Source organism: Callospermophilus lateralis, chromosome 12 (genome assembly GCF_048772815.1).
Source record: "Callospermophilus lateralis isolate mCalLat2 chromosome 12, mCalLat2.hap1, whole genome shotgun sequence".
NCBI classification, from domain to species: domain Eukaryota; kingdom Metazoa; phylum Chordata; class Mammalia; order Rodentia; family Sciuridae; genus Callospermophilus; species Callospermophilus lateralis.
In genome coordinates this window covers 84463949-84486454 of record NC_135316.1, presented here as the reverse complement: position 1 = coordinate 84486454, position 22506 = coordinate 84463949, and the positions used below count along the sequence as shown (strand labels likewise).

The 22506-nt window shown below is 37.9% G+C and overlaps 1 protein-coding gene across 15 annotated transcripts in view; it reads left to right on the top strand.

Moving 5' to 3' along the window:
- The window catches only part of Fry (FRY microtubule binding protein), a 409821-nt gene that overhangs the window by 367778 nt on the left and 19537 nt on the right, over window positions 1-22506 (top strand). For all 15 annotated transcript variants that reach the window (XM_076872110.1, XM_076872112.1, XM_076872111.1 and 12 more), the window contains 9 exons: window positions 2571-2645; window positions 5192-5362; window positions 12098-12298; window positions 12842-13003; window positions 15425-15591; window positions 16767-16956; window positions 17591-17740; window positions 18617-18715; window positions 19188-19271. In XM_076872110.1, coding sequence (XP_076728225.1) covers window positions 2571-2645; window positions 5192-5362; window positions 12098-12298; window positions 12842-13003; window positions 15425-15591; window positions 16767-16956; window positions 17591-17740; window positions 18617-18715; window positions 19188-19271 — 1299 coding nt within the window. The remainder of the gene's footprint in view (window positions 1-2570; window positions 2646-5191; window positions 5363-12097; window positions 12299-12841; window positions 13004-15424; window positions 15592-16766; window positions 16957-17590; window positions 17741-18616; window positions 18716-19187; window positions 19272-22506) is intronic.

The window sequence follows — 22506 nt, the reverse complement described above, 5'->3', positions numbered from 1 at the left end:
AAAATCTTTCACATTGCAGCAGCCCTTCAAACAGTCAATTCCATGGGATTTAGACACCCAAAGAGTCAATAGTGCTGTACACTAAAAGACCATTCTGGCTGCTCTTAGGAGCATCGACTTTAATCATGATCTCCATGCATAGGCTGAGTGGAGGGGGCTGCTAGACTTCTCTGTAGTTTGATTATATAGCCTAGGACAGTATTCAGTTTACAGATGACGGTGTCAAAGTACTGATGTCATTGGGCTTAGTCAGGTAAAACACTGCATTATTCAAAAGTCTTTTAGTGCTGTAGCAGAAATCCACTGAAAATCTTCCTGAAGTAGAAAAGGAATTAAACCATCTGTGTTAGTCACTTTTGTGCACTCCGACCAAATCCTGAGAGAATCAACTTATAAAGAAGAAAGCTTTATTTTGGCTCATGATTTCAGAGTTTCAGTCTGGTCACTTGGCTCTATTTCCTTGGACCTGTGATGGCACAGTACCTCATGGCAGGTGTATGTGGCAGAGGAGGTGCCCAATCACCTCATGGCAGCCAGTAAGCAAAGGAAGAAAGGAAAGGGCTAAGACCCTCAATAGTCCCTTCAAGGGCATGCCCCCAGTAACCTAAGTGATTTCTACTCTTTAAGATGTTCCCACCACCTCCCAAGAGCACTATAGGCCAATGCCCAAACCTTTAACACATGGGGACATTCAAGATCTAAACTATTGCACCACCTTCAAACAGCTGGATCCTAACAAAGGTCAGGAACAAGAACCTTAGACTCTTCTTCTCACTGTCCCCACCTTCCCTTCCCAAAGTCTTGGCCCCATATTTTCCCATCTGTTGACTTCATTCTCAGGTTGGCTCTTTACATGGAGGCAGCAATGACCTCTGAATCTCCAGGTTTTCTTGGCCTTCGGTTATGGTGATTTCAGATGAGCAAGGCCGTCCCTCTTCTGGAATCCATAGCAGTTCTAAAAAAAAATGAGGACACTTGTAGGGTGTGTGATGGTGTCAAAGGACTGGGAGAGGAGCCCTTCCCCAGAATGAAAAGAGAAACTAGAGTATCAGAAGACGGTGAAATGGGTGCTGAGAGGGAAAAACACTTTTTTTTTTTTTTTTTTTTTTTTTTGCATTCCCAGGAGTATTCACCTTCATTCTCAAAGGTTTGGAAAATGGAACATACGGCACAAGCCTGCTGGAGTGCAGCAGATTCTTAGTGAGCACTAAGTTGTTGAAAATGGGGGGAAAAAAGAAAAATGTATAACCCTTGTCCATGTTTCACTTAATTGATTTATTAAGAGAATTATACAGAATTATGCAGTGACACTAAGACTTGGAGAATCATTGACTAAATCTCCTGCCACCACTCAACATCAAGGTTCTCCAGTCTCTGACTTTGAAATGACACTATATTGGGTGTCTCTTCTGTAATCTGGAAAGATGGATGGAGTGAACCAAGTACCAAAGGGAAGGAAAATCTAAGAATGTACATTCTGCATAAAAAACATGAGTCAGACTGAAGGGGAGGAAACCATTTTAAAGACATTAAGATTGCTAGAAGAGCTGTTCTGAAGTTCAGTAAAGTTTTTTAGACTCTGGTTAATACATTTTTTCATTCTTAGCCTTCCATTCATTCTGAGATCAAGTTATCTCATTGAAATATATGGTTTACAGAAGAATCCCTATGCCTAGGGGGCTGGAAAATAAGGTTTACAAAGAAAAAAAAAGAATTAAATCTATTTAAAATTAATCCAGAAAGATTTTACATGCCTTACGAATAATTGAATGTTTTCATTCTACAGAAAGTAGTTATTCTTTCATTTTGAGGAAAGAAGACTTGTCCTATAACAGAATATATTTAATTTAGATGTTGTAACATACAAGAAAATTATCAAGGAAAGAGACAGATATTCATGCAAGAACCTAGGGACTTGGTTATCCCACTTCTTGGGATAACTTAGGTCAGCAATATCCAATAGAAACATAATACAAATCTCATCTTAAATGTTGCAATAGTCATCTTAAAAGAAAAAAAAAGTAAAAAGACACTGGACTGGGGTACAGCTAGTGGTAAAGAACTTGCCTGGCATGTGCAAGGCCTAGATTCAGTCCCAGCATGGCTAAAAAATAACTAGAAACAAGCAAAATTAATTATAACAACATTTTACATTATTGATGAGGTAGCCTACTTTTTTCATACGGAGCCTTGTGTTTTTCTAAATCTCAGTTTTGCTTTTTTTTTATTTTTTTTAAATTAATTTTTATTGTGGGTTGTTCAAAACATTACATAGTTCTTGATATATCATATTTCACACTTTGATTCAAGTGGGATATGAGCTCCCATTTTTACCCCATATACAGATTGCAGAATCACATCAGTTGCACAACCATTGATTTACATATTGCCATTCTGGTGTCTGTTGTATTCTGCTGCCTTTCCTATCCTCTACTATCCCCTAAATCTCAGTTCTGAGTGGCCCCATTTCAAGCACGATTGCCCACCCTTTGTGGTTAGTGGCTACAATATTAGAGCCGATTTACTTGCAGGACCCCATAATAAAAACCTGCCTTGTGTTTCTTTTGCAGAAGAGGACAAAAGAAAAGCTGGTGCACGTCCTTTCTCTATGTGGCCAAGAAGTAGGATTAAGCAAAAACCCATCTGTAAGTCCTAGCACACATCTATGGTCTTTTGGTTTACTCTATTTTTGCCATTGATCATATAGTTTAAGATTCTATCATGAAAAACAAGGATGATAGCCATCATCTACACCAAACCAATAGATTATTCCTCCCCATTTCATGATTTTTAATCTCACTTATTTAGAAACAAGGAAAATATTTATTGGCTCCAATTCCTCTTGGATATAATTTTACTATGGACACCCATACCTTGCTGTGATGTCATTATTTTACTCATGTACAGTAAAGATGAAAATAATGACAAAACTTAGCATGTGGTAGAAACATTAGATTGTTAACATCACAATGCTTAAAAAATAAACATTACAAAGTTTTTAGTGATTTTTTTCTCATTAATTTTCACTGAAAAAAAATGCCATTAGGCTTGTGAGTGACATGACTGAAATATATAAGCAAACTTGTGAAGCTTATAAAATTCAGAAAACTTAGATCGTGTACACAAACATATTATATAGTACAAATGTCAGGGTATGATTTCACCAATAATTTTTATTTCATCTATATCACAGCATCTTTATTATTTATGAAAAAGAAATATCAAATTAAATAATTTACCAAGTAAGAATTAGGAGAACAATTTCTCTGCAGAGCCATTTTTAAAATCCCATACTCTATCTTAGTACTAATGTTGTTCAGAATTAGGTGAAGTGTTAAAGGCTTGTAAGTACTTGCACAAGTACAAATTGATATTTCTTTCCATCTCAAAAGTATCCCATCCGTCAGCTAAGTGACTTAAGTGGCCTCTGCTTTTTAGATCAGTGGCTTATTGATCCTGTGACATTACTTAGGGCAGAGGGGATGGTGGCAGGGGCAGACAGAGCCTCCTAGCACACAAGGGAGAGAAACAAGAGCATTTTGCCTCTGCAGTGCAGCACAGCCAGTTGGGGCTATTTCTTGCCACTGTGACTGGCACTTCTTCAGGTTCACACTGTCTGCCCCTATGCCAAGCCTTTACTAGCTAGAAATATTCACCTGAAGTACTTTACAAATAAGATAAGCTCTTAACTAGGAAAATGTTCAGCTGAGGAAATCTGAATTCTGTTTCTCCTCTCTCATTGACCAGTTGACTGGCCATCAGTGCTGTTTATCTCACCAACCTATTTACAATCCCAGAACAAAACTATGCATCATATACCATTTCCTGAGCATACAGGTTGAATATCCCTTATATATTTTCAATATCCCCCTAAAATGTTTGGGACCAGAAGTATTTCAGGTTTCAGCACTTTGGATTTTGAAATTATTTGCATAGACTTTACGCATTGAGTAACCCTAACCTGAGAATTCAGACATCATAAAATCTGAAAATTTTGCCAGGCACGATGGTACACACCTGTAATCTCAGCAGCCTGTGAGCCTAAAGCAGAGGATTGCAAGTTCAAAACCAGCATCAGCTTTAATGAGGCACCAAGCAACTCAGTGAGACCCTGTCTCTAAATAAAATACAAAATAGGGCTAGAGATGTGGTTGAGTGCCCCTGAGTTCAATCCCCAGTACCCCCCCCCCAAAAAATGAATATTTTGATCATGTCAACACTCAAAAAGTTTCAGATTCTGGATTTTCAGATTTGGGGTATTCACAGTATAGTATATATCTTACAACTTAAACACTAGAGGAAAAAAACCACATTTAAAGTCCCTTTGCTCTTTTTTACTCTAAGAATTTAAATACAACTGACATTTTTTCCATAGATTTCCCCATTTTTCAAAGAAGACTGAAACATAATGGTTACATAAAATTACTGTTAATTTTACTTAATTTCAACCTATGCTCAGTAGATACTGACTAGCAAAACCTTTAGGTTTATTCAAAGTTCATTGTCTCTACAAAGTGCTATTACAGTGGCTCAGTTAAAAAAGGAACCTTAAATGTAGAATTTTAAAACATTAACATACTTTAGATTTGTTTAACTCAAAAGGACAGAAATTTAAGTACAAATTATGGGCATGGTATTCAACTATTCTGCAATCTCAATGAGCAAGTACTATACTTTTGGCTTCTATTTCTTATTCCTTACCAGTTCCTGGTTTATCTCTAAAAGGGCTAAAATCTTTGTTCCTATGGTTCATTCTGTAATAACCTATCTGGATATTGTCTTTAAGCTATCATTTATGTGTATTTGACATATATGTGCTTGTGAATGTGTATAATATCTCATTTTAATTAGGTCAGAAACACTGGAAAACAGTCTTAGTGTTCCAGTTTGTGAACACATGCTCAGTTTTCAGTCTCTCTCACACACAGTTAGTGTCCCATCTTTATCCATTAACAGGCAGCAATTCTACTCTTCACCATTTTCCTGGTGCATGAACTTGCATCTTTGCGAGGAGTTTAATCCAAAGGCACCTGTCCAACATAAATAATAAAAGAACATTCTAAAAATACCCACTTAAGGAATTAGGTGTGTACTGGAAATACAGTGCTATGAAGAGCCAATTACTGTTTTTCATAGCACAAACAACTGAAGGCAGACCAGTTTCTCAGGAGAGGGCTCTTTTGAATCGTAGGTGATTTTTTCCTCGTGTGGGGACTTGGATCTGCTGGAGCATCAGACAAGCCTGGTATCTTCCGAGGACGGCGCCAGGGAACAGGAGAACATGGACGACACAAACAGCGAGCAGCAGTTTAGAGTCTTTAGGGACTTCGATTTCCTAGACGTGGAGCTGGAGGATGGAGAGGTACAGTTACATTCTCTATAAAAATAATCCCCTTCGGAACTTGTCCTTGACTAACAAAACTGTCTTTCTACCTGCTAAATGGAACATTTTTGTAACAAGGTCTTTAGCTGGAAAGCTCTAAACTCTGTTTTGAATCAATTTATTCAAAGTACAACAGCTTAACTTTGGCAAAAGTTGCCACACCCTTCCTGAGTCCGAAGCACAGCTGCCAAGTCATTTCTAAATGACAAAGATCTGAGTGGTAACGACCACATAGAGACTGTGTTTACAGTCCAAAGGGGATCTTAAAAAAAAAAAAAAAATACAAAAACACTTCAGTTCTGAGCCTGTTCACTGGCACCTGGGCAAATATGCTAAGCATTTAACTATTTTAAATGTAAAGTTGCTCTGAGTCTCTAATTCCTTACTTCACAACTTGCCTGCCACAACATGAGACAGGACCCTCAGGGCTCCAGCATCTCTGTGCGCTGTTCGATGAAGTCATTAGAACCTGAAACAAAGCACAGGAGAGCTCTTTGCCCTGCTTTAGTTTGGTGGCCAGCATTCCAGACACCTGGTGCAGCTGAATTCAAGCCTCAACAGGCAAATACAGATTCATTTATTTTGAATGATAATCATGTAATAAGATGCTTTCTGCTATGAATCATGTTTTTGAAAACAGGGTCTGGAGGGAGGAGCAGCACCCCTGTCAGTTACCTTCCTTTCCATAGCTCAGAGGCATGTTCCAAATGATAGGCAATCTTTTGCCCCTTGAGAGTAAAAGCTCAGTTCACTTAAGTCAGATTGGTTTGGGTAAAGATGCCTGTTACCCAGCCTGGCTCTCCATGTTGCTCAACATTGGCCACTCTTATTTAACTAAATATAGTATATTTTCCAAAGGGCTTTAAGCTAGTCTTACAATTAAAATGGAGGTTCAAATTCAAAATTCATTATATCTGGTAGCAGGGAGGCACCTCCTTACTTAACTACAAACCTGTGAGAAAATCATGCTTTGATTAGCTTCCCTAAAACAATAGGATTACTGTCCAAGCCCCTTATGTCTAGTTGAGGCCAAAGAACTAATGGCTGTTGTCTTACCTGGGTCATGACCACCTAGATATCTATTCCAGCAGGAGAGCTCCATGTCCTGAGAATAAATGATGGTTTCTCCACTGATTATTTCCCTAGAAAATACATTGAGCAAACCCAGCCCTTAGTAGAAAAGCACTGACTGGGGCGAGAGGTGCAGCTCAGCTGTAGAGCACTTGCTTGGCATGCCTGAGGTCCTGGTTTGGGGAGGCAAGGGGGTAGCTAAAAGCCCTAACTGCAGTGTATGCGTCAAGTCTCAGCTTCATTTTCATCTTGAATTGTTCTAGAACCAAGAAAAGTACTGTAGAGATTTCTGTTAACCATAATTGATGATAGAGAAAGCATTTATTAAATGCAGTAAGGATTATTTTTAAAGTCTAATGCAAAACACAACTGTTTTGAATACCTTCTCAATGTTTCTGAGCCAGAGCTGAGTGTTCAACTAAGGTCAAAAGATTAGCTCCCTGGTCTGGCAACTGACCTAATGTTTGCGTTTAAGCTAAAATTTAAGCTCAGGCACCTGATTCATTCTGGAAGTTAAACTAGGGAGGGAACAACCTGACAAAGCAAGAGAAACATCATTTTCCTGTCCCATCCAGAGAAAAATGTTATGCTGAGTGACCTAGCAGTAATGGTGTAAAGTGGAGAGATCAGACACAATTTCAGAACAACTAACAAATCTAATTTCTGTCAAAGGAGGGGGATGTTGCTCAGTGGTAGAGTGTGTCCTTAGCAGGTATGGAGGCTCAGCTCTGGATTTAATCCCCAGCATCACAAAAATAAAAAACAAATAAGATAGGGAAAAATCAGAGATGCTCATCTCTTCAAAACAAATGTTATATTAATGTTTTCCAGGGACAATAAATAATACTACATAAACCTCCCTTTTGTTCTCTATTATCTCTATTGTCCTAGGCAACAAAAAACAATCACAAAGATCATTTCATCTTTTATGATTAAGATTTTATAAGAAACTCAAGAGACTAACAGTACATTTTATCCAAATAAAATAAGCCATTTGAAAGCCAGACACTGTGGTGGGTATCTGTAGTCTCATCTACTCGGGAGGCTGAGACAGGAAGATTGCTTGAGCCCAAAAGTTCAAGTCCAACTTAGTCAACATAGACCATGTCTCAAAAAGAAAACACTGAGAACGTTTGCTATAATAAAGAGTTTTAACATGCTTACAGAACTGTAGAGTGAACGTGCTTGGCATTCTGAGTCCCCAGGTCCAAGTTAGGATTTCATCTCTCCTAGTGACCTCCTGGTTTCTACCTGCTCATCTGTCCAATGGGTCTAACAATCTTGCCTGCAGAATTGATGTAAGGCTTAATAAGATAACCTATGTAGAGCCTCTAGGACAGTGCCAGGTACATAGTGGTATTCTTAGGGTCAGTCCCTTGTCCCATCATTGGTGAATAATTTTAGAATAACCTGACTGGGGAAAGTTAAACATATTTGGCTTCTCTAGCCAAACAGTTGTCAAAACAAAGACAGATTGTTTTTATCGTGTCTATTCATTAAATGGTCTCAGGAATTTGCTGCAGTTGTAGCTCAGAGATAGAGCACTTGCCTAGCATATGTGAGGCCCTGGGTTCGATCCCAAACACCACATACAAAACTAAATAAACAAAATTGTATTGTGTCCCTCTACAACTAAATATAATTTTTTAAAAAGGTCTCAGGAATTTGTTGAATAATATCTGTATAAAGGGATTTTGCCCTTGAACTTTTCTGAACGCTTTAGTTACTGTGTCTTGGCTATTAATTACACACCCACACCAGACAGATTGTGATCACAAACTCTTAGCTTTGTGAGCAGGATCAGGTGATGCCACCTTTTTTCCCCAGTTGATGACCCTCATTCATTTTCTCATGACATTCAACATTTTCTCACAAATAATTACTTAGGCATTCAAAAAAAAAAAAAAAGTGTTGAGTAGACCAAAGTTGTCACTGGAGTGGAAAGCTATTTCAGAAGTGGTATTTATGATTTGTTACCCAGCTGCATGATCCACCACTCACTAGGAGATGTGGAACTTCTGATGTTTAATACGGATTTTTCTCTTTGGAGGTAGCATATATTTATCTTTTTTAAAGCTGTGACTACTGAAGTGTATATTGTTAGTATTATTATTGCTGCTGTGTTAAAACTAAGACAAGTATCTTGAGTATCCTTAATGATCATTTTAAATAGACTTTTTATTTGTTTTTCTGTCCATTCAATCCGCTACCCAGGAACTTCAGGTAAGATGATGCTATTTTTAATTAGATATGCTAGTAGTAGATGTTTTGCATCATTGCAGACTTATAACAACATAATTGCTTTTTTTTTCCTCCCTTTCAGCAAATGTATGCTTATTTGCTTGTTTATTTCTACTTCAGTGTGTGTGATATAAGAGGTATTTTTCTTGGCTGCTCTGTTATAAAGTTATTTTCAAAAACGTAAATACAAGATTTTTTTTTTTAAGAAATCTTTATATGCCTAGTACTAGATATTGCATGATTGTATCTTTTGAGAGAAAGTGAATCTTCAAATTTGTGGAAATCCTATAATTTATGATTAGGCATTTATATAACTGGATGGGATTTTGTTTTAAAATTATTCTATTAAAAGTGAAGTGGTGGCAGGGGATATAGCTTAATTAGTACAGTGCTTACATGCACAAGGCCCTGGGTTCAATCTCCAGCACCACACACACACAAGTGAAGTGGGGTTGGGTGTAGCTCAAGTGGTAAAAAATGTACTTAGTATGCACAAGGCCCTGGATTTTATCTGCAGCCCACAAAAATTATAAAGTAAAATCAACAATCTGCTGCCAACAATATACCATATATAATTCCAATGAAATGTTTTTGTTTTCCAAGAATTAGAAGCTATCTCTATATGGTGACTAGATAAATTTTCATCCAAACCCAGGGCTCTTCCAAATAAAAAAGGGTGCCAGTAATAATTATGTCCAGACAACTGGCATAAACCTGGATCATATTGGGCATATTGGCCTATGATCATTATGTTTATGTCACATCAGATTGTTGCAGGCTTCCTGCAACAATAATTCTTTTTTAACTCTGAGTGTAGCTTCAACCCTGGGTTTAATCTCCAGCATTCAAAAAAGAAAAAACCATTTGACAGGGTTCCAATATGAAAAAATTTTTTCAAAGAGTATTATTTCTAACATTTCTAGAATATGTACATGATAATACTTTACTATCCCAGTATAAATACTAAATGGAATATGTTTGATAACTATATGTGAGTTGTCCTTTAGAATAATTAGCTGTCCTCTACGTTTTTTCACATATAAGATAATCTGGCATTATCAATAAAACTGTTTTGACTTCTAAGTTTGTAACATAAAATGCAAATCTGACCTTCAGGGGAGAGAAAGAATTGAGCATGGCTTCCCCATTAGGGATATCTCTGTGCCATACTGAGCAAACCTGGTTGACTTTTAATCACCACGGACTTTTTGCACATGTTGAGGATGAACTCAGGGCTTTGCACCTTCTAAGCACATGTCTACCTCTAAGCTACACCCTATCCCTATCACCATGGACTTCAACTGGGATTAGACTATAACCCTGCTCCATCTCAATTCCTCAACCCCCTCCAGGGAAATAAATTCAATATCTTTGCCTCTAATGGAACTGTCATATCCTCTAACAATAGATCTTATTCCTACAAGAAAAGTTTTCCCTCCCCCGCCCTCCCTCTTCTCATGCCAGACGGATTCAGGTCTTCACCAGAGCTGCCACCAAGCAGTAGCAGCCATCTATGCCCAGGGTATCTATATTGCTCTGCAGGCTCAAGACTGTCTCAGGATAAGTGTGGGAATTGTTCAAAATTGTTGCTTAAGGTATCTCATTCAAACCATCATTCATTTCGTATAAGAAAATCAGTTTTGTGAATTTGTTTGTATATTTCTCCCAATAATTTTCACATTCTTCTTGAATAGTCTGTTTTTCTTTTTTCCTTTCTTCACACACTGCATTTGCCTTATCTTCCAGATTCTTTTACATATTTTTTTCACTGTAGCGGTTATTTTAAAATCCCAACAAAGCAGTTAGTCTTTTCCACTAGGAAAAAAAATTATCTGGTGGTGAACAGATACAGGTTGAGTACCCTTACCAGAAATGCTTGGGAACAAGAAGTGTTTCCAATTTCAGATTTTTTGACATTTGGAAATATTTGTACATATATAATAAGGGATCTTGGGGATAGAACCCAAGCCTAAATGTGAAATTCATTTTTGTTTCAAACATACCTCATACACATAGCCTAAATGTAATTCTATACACTGTTTTTAGTGGTTTTGTGTCGTGACCATTATACTTTACATGAGGTATCGAAAATTCTACTTGGGGTGTCTTGACAATACTCAAAGTCTTTGATTTTGAAGCATTTCAAATTTCAAATTAGAAATGCCTGAACTGTACATCTCTATCTGTACATCTGTACAGATAAAACAGGAGATACAGAACATGAAAAACATTCTAAGTTGGCTTTCTCTTTATAATCAAAACAATACTAACAACAATCATAAACATAAACAGGGATGAATAATGATAATAATTTCCATATCCTATCCAGAATAATGTGCTTAGGATTCTTGCCAGTTGTCTTCTACCAAGAATAGCCAAAACAGACTTTGGAAAAGCTAAGCATCTATCTCCTGAGAGGTCTTGAGAATGGCAAACTGTAGAATCCAGAAACAAGACTCTTAAACTTAGCGTTGCATTTATTCATTTTCCTATGGTTTAATAGTAATTGGCATCTCTCAGATTAGTAAGTTGTCCGCTGAGCTCCCATCAGAGAAATTACCTTATTTCTGTGGACTATTGGGCACTATTTCAAATTACCAAGAAATGAAAGGATTTGGTGCCAGATTTTAATTTAAATTACCTTTTTGCTTAGGTAAAAATTTTCTAGTTTGCAGGCTGGAAAATATTTCTCTTTAAAACAGTTGTGGCCAACTAAGCCAGTTCTTAGTAAATCAGAATATAAAAGTCAGCCATAATCTTTGGTACTGATGTACAAAATTAACTATTTTCCAGGTTGGGACAATTATTCAGAGATGAGCCTTAAAGTAAAAGATAAACCATAGCTGCTCTAGCCTTTCCATAGTGCATGATCCATCAAACTTTGTCCAGCTCTGAAAGTCCTTAACTCTGCATTTTATCTGTGAGAACCGCTGTGGCAGAACAGGCTGGAATGTTTACCTAATGCTCTTCTACTAAATAACTGAAGGATTTCTGGAATGTGCTGCAAGCATAGCTCCTACTTATTTCTCCTTCCAAAAAGAGTACTAAACAGGGGCTAGTGGGAATAGGGAGCACACACCTCTTTTGAAGTTTTTTTAATAGTCTCTTTCTTACAGATTTTTCAAAACACAGATCAATTCTATTATTTATTGAAATCAACTTAAACACACACACTAGTTAACCTGCTAAAGAAAAGGGTGTGATCACCTCTACCCATGATTTAATATACATTTATATGAAAACAGTCTGCTTTTGTTACTTTTCATGTCAGGTTAAAGTTTCAGTACCAAAGCAGATGAGGGCATGAGAGGTAATGTTTCTAAGCTGTGACTAATTGGAGGTGTGAAGGTGTGAGTGAAGAAGAATTTTTGAATAAAAACCTGGCTGGTGGTGTGATTTCAGGGTGAGAGTATGGACAATTTCAACTGGGGAGTGCGCAGGCGTTCTCTGGACAGTCTGGACAAGTGTGACATGCAGACCCTGGAAGAACGCCAACTCTCAGGAAGCCCTCCCAGTCTAAATAAAATGAACCATGAGGATTCCGATGAATCATCTGAGGAGGAGGACCTCACAGCCAGCCAGATCCTGGAGCACTCCGATCTAGTGAGTAGCAACTCTCCCTCTGTGGCAACTGGGGAGACTTACTGTTTGTGATTCAAGAGGGTTGTTTCCCCCTGCCCCCGGCCCAGTTTCAGCTAAAGAAGCTTTCCAAAGCTGCCAAACTAAATTCTGAACTCTCAAGGAGGTATCTGATTCTAAGTGGCCTCTTCTCTGTAGCAGGCAGAAGGAAGCAACTGCTGGGGTGTGTTATGTACCCAGAAAGCCATCCAATCTAAAGGCCTAGATTTTTCCCAAATAATTTTGATGATGGTAATCTTTTTTAAAAAAAAAATCTTCAAATATATAAAGTTTTAGGAAATAGGACAGGCCTTTCAATGAAGTTATCTAACAATTCAGGAATTGGTGTTTTAGTGGGATACCCCAGGATGCAGATTAACACTAGATTGCTAGTTAGGTCATGGTGACATAAGGAAATTAGAAAATCAATACCAAACAACTAGAGACCAATAGTTTATGCTCTTAGGAATAATGAGAGCTTTTAAAGAATGGAAACTTTATATTTTCTTTCCTCTTGTTTTTAAACAGATCATGACCCTCTCCCCCTCTGAAGAGGCCAACCCCATGGAATTGCTCACCACAGCCTGTGACTCAACTCCTGCTGACTCTCACTCTTTTATCACCAGAATGGCCAGTTTTGATGCTTCCTTGCCTGATATGAATAACCTGCAGATTTCTGAGGGTTCAAAGGTGAAGAGATTTTGGCAGTTATGATTGTAATTTTCCTTAGGGAAAAAGAAAATAATCACTTCCCAAAGTTCTGAGAATTCCTGTGGGGGGCGGGGTTGAAAGTGGAAGCACTCTTTCCATCTGATTTGAGTGAAATAATTGAAGCTTATACACCTGAGCCTTTATTTTGAAGTTGTTTTATGCTGAAAAACTTGAGCAGCCATCTTCTGATTGAAAGAAAGTGGTTCTGAAGTCTTTGTAAAATGGAACATTGAGTGAACACTGTTGATTGAGAGCAAAACAGTACTGTCCATCTCAGATGGCTGTGTCTGGGAAACTGCTAATCTTTGTCATGGCTTTTATACAGCAATATGCTAAGAGATGTGTGGGTGTATTTGAGGAAATTTTTTCTTATGTAGGAACCAATTATACAATTTGTACATTGATTCAATGCTCCCCTTTTGGCATCCTGTTGGAATTTTTAACATCAATCACACTATTATTTGCCAGATTTGCACAAAACTCTCCTAGCCAGACTCTAAATAGAAATGTTAACTAATGGGTGTGATTTCCTTATTTGGGGTTTTAAAAAAATATATTTGTGTGTAGTTCTATTAAGGTTTATCAAAATTTCCATAAAACTGTCCACTTTCATGCTGTACCCACATTTATGCCCATCAGTATGGAATCTTATTTCCTTATATTAGAAATAGCAAAATAATCTATTGCTGTGAGGATAGAATAAAGCTTTCTTTATCTAGAGTTTGGTTATGACAATGTAAATTTGAAAAAGAAAACAGAAAAAAACTGTAAAAGTATATTCCTTCTGCTACCTCTAATGGAAAAATATAGTATTGGCTATTCTATGTATTGTTTCATAATTACTAAAAACAGAGCTGAGGCCAAGGGGAGGGGAAAGTATGCTTTAAGAACAACCACCAAAGTGCAATTACTTAAAAATGCTGAAGCTTAACTAAGAATTATTTCTAAGACAGCCACACTGCAGAGGGACTGTGGTCAGGATTCTTGGAGTTAAGGGTCCCTTTTTTTGTTTTGTCCAAAAAGGCCCTGAAAGAAAACTTTGTTCTAGGCTAAAATGCCAGAATCCTCAAATTAAGAAATTCAATTTCATTGAGATAAAAACTACAAAATATATATAAAGTTAAGAGCATGTGATATTTGTCCGTATTGGTATTCTCATTTTCTGTTTTTCTATTTTGAAGGCTACACAGGCTTCTCATTATGATTTCTACTGTTTAGGAAGTGTTTTCTATCAAGGAAAGATAAGTCTCATTTGTAAAGAGCTATCCTTATTTTCTCATGAGCTGAGTTCCTGTGGTTTTTGATATACCTGTCATGTTAGAAAGAGTAAATAAATACATTTTATAAGAACTCAGTTTCTCCAATAGATGAAATTTATGTGTAGTAATAACCCCAGAGGCCAGCTTCTTTGGATCACCATAGTTTTCAAAAGCAAAAAGAAGCAGGTACAGATAAACCTCTGAAACTCTTGTTTCTCTAATATAGCTTTACATTGTTGTTAATTTCCCTATTAATTCTTCATATTATATACTAAATGGGCAGCCAGGTGTTAACCTGCAATAAAGCTCTGATTCATGTACGTTTCTATTTCACCTTGAAAATGACTCAGTGAAACATGTACAAGAATTTTCTGCTTCTGTTCTGATGTGTGATCCAGCTGCCTTCCTTCCTGTCAAGAAACAATCAGTTCTCCAGCTGATTGTCCCCTGGCCCAAGTTCAAGCCCAGCTATTTTTCCATTTCCTTGTTGTGTCTCTTTCCTGCCTCTCACTGCCACCCACCCTAGAGCCCTTTCAGTTAACTGCTCATTTCACATGTTGTAGTAAGGTGAGAGCAGACAACCGATCTGCTATTTTCAAGGGTACTCAAGAGTAAAGCATATATGCAAATAGGCTTTTCCACATTGAAAATTCTCTAAAATCTATCAACCAAGCAGGCTTGATGAAGGACTTTGCATTACTCATGCATACTGCAGATGTTTCTTGAGCATCTACTGTCCCAGGAACCAATGATTCTTAATTCTAGTATCCACAGACAAAGGGATTCCATATTGGAGAATTAAGTCTAGATGAACCTACTTCAAAAGGCTGGGATGGCACAATAGGAGGAGTCCTGAATCCAAAGTGACGTTTCTATTCCCAGCTCTAACTCTATTGACTTGACATTAGACAAGCCCATATGGAACATCATTTCCTCATCTGTAAAATGTGGAGGTTGGACCAGGGATCTCTATAGTCTTTTCCAAATTCAGCATTTATACTTTGTAAGCATGGATCAAGTATGAGAATCTACTGAAAGCCCTCTGGGGGCTATTGTGGAAGGGACTGAAAAGAGAGTGAACAAAGAGTACTTCAGAGAATTTCTGAATCCACTTCTATCAATTGACTCTATAATCCCACAGGCTGATGCTGTGCAGGAGGAGGAAGACACCACTGTGCATGAGGATGATCTTTCAAGTTCCATTAATGAGCTGCCCGCGGCTTTCGAATGCAGTGACAGCTTCAGTCTGGATATGACTGAGGGAGAGGAAAAAGGCAACCGAGGTCTGGACCAGTTTACTCTTGCAAGGTAAGGAAGCGCTTGGTGGAAATGAGTGATACAAGTATATACAGCACAATGTATTACGCTCACAGTAACTTGAGTTCAGTGCTATGCTCACACTGTTGGGGCCTCCTAATGAAGGAGTCCACAGTGACACAGAACTTAGTGAGCTCTTACCAAGGTAGAATCATCCAACCCCAGTGCAAGGATTTATGCAGAACAAAGAAAGGACACCTGCATAAGAATTTATAAAGCCAGAAAGCAACATGTAAAATGAAGAAAGACCTGGAGACATGGTCCAAGCCTTAAAAGCTTTGAAGATAAGCAAAATTTGGCAAGGCTTGGGAATGAGTTCTTTCCATTCTGAGTTAAATGACAAGAACAGGGGGATCTTTATATGCTAAATAGCAACACTTTTTCAAGAAGGTGTCTTTCAGCCTAGTGGCTGATCTCTCTGAAACAATGAGATATATGAATAGGAAAAAAAATGAAAAGGAATTAATAAAACACAATAGTTTAGATAAAATCAGCATTTAGGGGGAATCATGGATAATAATGGTATAGACCCTAAAATTATTCAGAGTTGAAAGTGAGAACTAAATAGAGCCTTCCGTCATGGTGAGCAATATTTGGCCATCAAAGGAAAAGGCTGAGGTCATATCTAGAGAATTTACTTTTCACTTTTTTTCCCTATCTCTCTTCCTTCCTGGTTCTCTTACTCTGCATTTCTCTACATTTCCTCTCTTCCCCAATCCTTGTATTCTCAGCTTTATGTATTCATTAATACTCTATTTCCATAAAGGAAAACTAAAAGCATCAAAATTTATATTATAATTTTTCATAATCAAAACATGAAGAATGAAAGCACCGAAGCATAAGCCTGAATGCATATTTTGTCAGAGGCACAGCACCTGCAAAGTGAGACACTTGCTGAGAGCTAAAAGAGGTACCCAATCTGTATACAGAAATCAGAAATAGGGAAATCCTAGAAATTGTAGAGGTGAAAATTCTATATCCTAGAATCAGAAAAGGATCTTGGAGATCTCTCATGGCAGCCAGGATGTCCCAGAGTACCCTCAAAGGGAAGAGTGGGCCAAACAGGCTTCCTCCACATCACAACACTTGGATTAGAGTTGAACAGTCAGGTAGAGGAGAAGCAGGAGGACAACACATCTTGACTTGGATGTTTTCATGTTTTCCAGCTTTGGAGAAGGTGACAGGGGAGTTTCTCCCCCTCCCTCGCCTTTCTTCTCGGCCATCCTTGCTGCCTTTCAGCCCACAGCCTGTGATGATGCCGAGGAGGCCTGGCGCAGCCACATCAACCAGCTTATGTGTGACTCAGATGGCTCCTGTGCAGTGTATACATTTCACGTGTTCTCCTCTCTGTTTAAGGTAGGGGTGCTCCCTCAACCTTCCAAGAACCAAGGTCCTCCAGGGAGCCAGATAACTCCTGATTTAAAAAAGGGTTGTTTTGTTCTAGGATTGTCCTATTTTTCCTCTAGATACACTTAACTTCTAGTTAACAGCTCTCCTATGCAGCCTCAACCTGCTCAACCTCAGAGTGGTATTATGAAGACAGTGACCTCAGATGATTTCAGTTGCCATGAAGTACCTTTCACTTCTGCCACTCTGACTTATTGACATCCTCAATCTTAGGCAAACATGACATCAAAACCATTAAGGGGACCTTGGGCCAACCCTATCCTACTTATTCTACTCCCTTCCCTGAGGACATATGCTCTTTTTACAACAATCTCAAGATTTTTAAAATTTTTTTCTATTGCTAAGACAGTGGATTTTAAGTGTTCTCAGAAAAAAAAAAAAAAGTGAGGTAATGCATGTTAATTACACAAGATTTAGCCACTATACAATGTATATTTCAAAATGTCTTATATACAATGCATATTTTTCTTTGCTAATTAAATCAATAATAAAATTTTAGAAGTCCTATCCCATGCAAATAAATTTTTTTTCTAGTAGCTAAGTCAAAATGGCCTTTGCAAATGATTGCTATCCTCCCTTGCAGAATATTCAGAAACGATTCTGCTTCCTAACCTGTGATGCAGCCAGCTACCTTGGAGACAACCTCCGGGGAATTGGATCCAAATTTGTCAGCTCTTCCCAGATGCTCACCTCCTGCTCTGAGTGCCCCACGCTTTTCGTGGATGCTGAGACCGTGAGTATCCCAGCCCTGCTCTGGTAGTGAAAGGCCTGCTTGGCTCAGGGTAGCATGTTTGTGTAGTGGTTTGTTTTAAAGACCTTCAGTGTTGTGAGCAGTACTGTGATGTGACTTCCAAAGGGCTTTGGATCTGTGGGGTAGCCCAGGCTGAGACAAAATCATTTCAGAGAATCAGGAGAAAACATACAACTGTGCTCCTTCCATGACCTTGACACCTCTCCCTGTTGACTCTGTCAACTGTGCATATGGCTGGATAACCTCCAGAGCTGACCTGACCAGGTTGACCAATCAGATGGTCTTTAGAGACAAACCATCATCACTTTATCCATCCCCAAGCCTCACATATATCACCCTCTGGATCCACACAGCCCAAACCACAAATGACAAGTTTAAAGAAGGATTAAGACAATCTCTAGCCAGAGATTCAGCTGCCTGCTGAATAATGACTTTCTGACTATAACTAACATAAGACTAACAAGTTCACATTTCCCATCATATCACAGAACCATCACATAAGGTGAATGACTTCTGAGGTTTGGAATCAATGAAAATGTTCCTTGATTTTTTTTTTAAAGTCTGTGCAGAGTCAGTCTAAGAACCTCACTGATGGTTGGCTGCCTCCTAGCAAGGAATATAATATGATAAATCACTATTATTTTAAATACAAAATGAATGTGAAAGTCTTTAAGCCATGTGATGTATTATTGGGATGATAACAGAGCAAAATTACAAATTTCACACCTTATAAAAATGGATGGTACTGCTCTCCCTCTTTATATTACTTCTAAATATGTCTTCTCTGTATAGCCATGACTTTGTGTTGGTAGCTCATCTCCCTAGATGTTTTAATACAAATTATTTCCCTGCCTTTAGCTCCTTTCTTGTGGACTTCTGGACAAGCTCAAGTTCAGTGTTTTAGAACTGCAAGAATATTTGGACACCTACAACAACAGAAAAGAGGCCACTCTCTCAGTAAGTTTTTGTGTTTTTTGTGTATATGCATTCAGGTAAAACCGAATGAACCCAACCTCCGAGTTCTTGGGAGGTGTGAATAATCCAAAATAGAATGCAGAGGGAGGAGACAAATTTAATCTTTTCCTCTCTTTGAGATTACAATCCTAATATAATGGTTACAGAACTGCCAATAACAGGGCTGGGGATGTGGCTCAAGCGGTAGCGTGCTCGCCTGGCATGCGTGCGGCCCAGGTTCGATCCTCAGTACCACATACAAACAAAGATGTTGTGTCCGCCGAAAACCAAAAAATAAATATTAAAAAAAATTCTCTCTCTCTCTCTCTCTTTTTTAAAAAAAAAAAAAAGAACTGCCAATAACATTAATTATATAAATGGAACCTACAGGACAGAAAATGTTGAGCTTTCACTTTTCACCCCCCCCCCTTATTTCCCAAGAAATTCACTTATGTCTGTCTTTTTCTAATGACAGTGGCTTGCAAATTGTAAGGCAACATTTGCAGGTGGATCAAGAGATGGAGTGATTACCTGTCAACCAGGGGACTCAGAAGAAAAGGTAATAAGAGCCTATTAGAATGTATCTCCTCTGTGGACTGACATTGTGCATTGGTTTTGATTTATCTAAGAAGCATGGAACTTGAGAAAAGAAGAGGCATAATGAATTCTCATATATTCCCACGAAACCCATAGATTACAACAGAATGACATTCAAGTCATGCATGATTGTGTGTTGATGGGGATTTGGGGTTTTTTGGGTTTTGTTTTTTTTCCTCTTGTTTGGGAAAAATAGAGGTATAAAAATAACCTTTTTTGCTGAACACTGTATAACCATACTAATCATTTCCTAATAAATCCCTTCTTAATTCATAATAGAAAACCACTTAGTTTCTTCGGTGAGGAAATTTTCTATTGCCCTTTCACCAATCACTCCAAAACAGATTTTCCAGTTTAGAATACCTTTAAGGACATACCTCAAATCAACTGGCTGGAAATGTATTGTAAAAGCAATGGATAGAAGAGTATGAATGGATTAAAATCACCCATCCTGCAATTATTAAGTGCCTCCTATTTTGTCCTCATGGTGGCTAAATAGTGAGCAATACATAAGACCTTTGTCATCAGAGGTCTTCAGCATTAATAAAAAAAAATAATCAGAGGTGTAAATGTGATAAGGCCAATAAATACAGGAAAGAACAGTAAATTCTGAGAGCACACCGTGAGGCAGCCTTATCAAATGCGAGAAAAGTTCAAGGAGGATTCTTCGTGGTGCATTATCTAGGTAGAGATCTAAAACTTGAGCAAGAGTTAGCTGAATGGCCTGAGGCATGAGTGAACATGGCCCCTAAGAAAAAATGCAGAAAGCGACCTAGAGCAAAGCTTGAGAAGAGTCTGGAGAAGCCAGATCATGCAGGGCTTGGGTGTTGCACAGCAGTGGTAAGCAATCGGAAAGTTTTAATAACAGGGGATAATTCGACCATGGCTATCCTGCTGTATTTACTGTGGAAACAGACTGAAGTGGTCAGGTCAATCCTCCTGCTGCCTAGTCTCAAAGGAGCAAGTGGAATTACATTATCACTACTGGGAAAGCATTTTAGATTACAAACCCTCCAAAGGATCCAAAAATATCTTCCTGGATAGAACTAATACTTTACAAAAGAAACAGATAAACCTTGGGATAAAATTTTTCAGATACCAAAGACTCAATTCCAATTTGATAACTTTTACTGAACAAGTTTATGGTCCTGAGAGTAACTAACTCTCTTTGCTAGCACTGGGTCACTTGGTGAGTCCCTCAGTACATTTGGTGAAGAGACTAGATGTAGTAAGCCATTGTTGTAAATTGTGGCCGCCATTAGAAGATGGCGCCGGCTTCCACTGTGGCCTGTGATAAATCAAATTCCTTTGTGGAGAGTTGGCGCGCTATCTCTTGCCACCCTATAAAAAAGACCCACGCGGCAGCTTAAGATTGGTACGTGGGAGGCTTTATTAGGCTGTGCTTGGGCCCTCAGAGGAGGAAGAAGAAAGAAAGTGAGTCACTATAAGATACTTAAATCAAGGCCTGAATAAACTGCTGAAAGAAGATTCCTGAGTTGCGTCTTCCTTGCGGGCAAGGGGTCGCGACAACTAGAGATTGAACAAGCAAACTACAAGGCTAAGAAATATCTAGATATGATACTGAAGTATCATTTCTGCCTTCTTGAAAACATGTATGTATGTGTGGAGATATATAAATATAGATTTTATTTTTTGTGGGCTTTTTTTTAAATTTGATCCTCTTTGGATGGGAAACAAATGCCAGTTTTGTATGTGGAAAATCTAAAGCTTGAAAGTTTCTCATAAAGGGTGGATGTGTAGTCAAATGTACAGTTCAAAATCACAGTGAAGACTAGTGTTTCCATCAGTCCTTGGCCTCAGATAATTTAAGACCAATTTTCACTGGATATCTCAGAAGTACTATAAAAATAAAATAATACCTCTGTTTCAGTAGCACCCATTCCTTCTGATTCTATCATTGCTTCCCTGCTCAGATGTTCAGAGACAAATTCAGTCCAGAGAATAGTTACCTGGTTAGATTTGCAATTAGCACAAACCTAGTATAGTTTATAGTATGATTTGTAAAGTTATATGTAAAAAATAAGTTATCTAAACATTTACCAATCATTAAATCCTATTATATTTACTGTTACAAAAAAAATAGCAAAGTATATTGTGATGATACAGAATTTATAGAAACAGTGGTTAAAACCAAATCTATTATTAATACAAGTGTGTAAAGCTTTCTGGTTAGCCCTATGGATAGGAAATTCTATTTAAACTATCCTACTTCTAAAATATTCTTTTTAAAAAAAAATGTATTCCTACTGTGCTTAATTTATTTCTGTTAAGCTGTTTTATTTTTAGAAGCTTCTCATTTCCCCACTTAGTTCTTTGCCTTTCTTGATCAAAGATTTCTTTTGTTTTCAATTATTCTTTCTATTCATTTCCTCATCATCTACCTCTTTATTTACTTCTACAGTCATATATCATTTAACAATGAGCAATGTTCTAAGAAATGCATCATTAGGTGATATCATCATGGCAATATCACAGTTTATTTACACAAAAAGGAAGATAAACCACCCTCAGTGATATAATATTAAGGAACCACCAACATCCATGTGTTCTTTCACTCACCTAAATGTCACTATGCAGCATATGGCCTTTTTTTTTTTTTTTAGGCAAACATGATTGGTAATGACTTCAGCTTCTTTGGGATTATGATACCAACTCTCCTAGGATAAAGCACAGTTTCCACTAGAGAGGACATAAAACAGGGAGTGTGATATTCATGTGTCTTACAAGATAAATTTCACTCACTAGTGGACACTGCCTTACTCGTATTTTCTCAGTCTGTGCATAGCAAGAGGAGAAAAAAAGTCTTTTCACAACTTAAAACCAGCACTTTTAATTAATTAAGAACTTTGATTTTCATGGACCTCTTGTAGAATTTATTCTGGAGTAGCTACTACTAGGTTGTTTGAGTTAATATAAATGTAAGTCAGGGAACAAAGTCTCTTGACAGCTCTGGCTTCCCCAGGCAGTGGCTTTAGTCTTGGCCCTGTAACTAATTAACACAGCTCATGTCCTCAGCTTTGCAAAAGCAACCCCAGGAAAGCTGGAGATGTTTCTACTTCACTTGTTAAATGGGATTTTTTAATTGACACATTCATAATGCAAAAGATATTTCTGAACACTACTTGAACATTTGATAATTTACATTTGACCCTACTACATTTCATCTTACCATATTC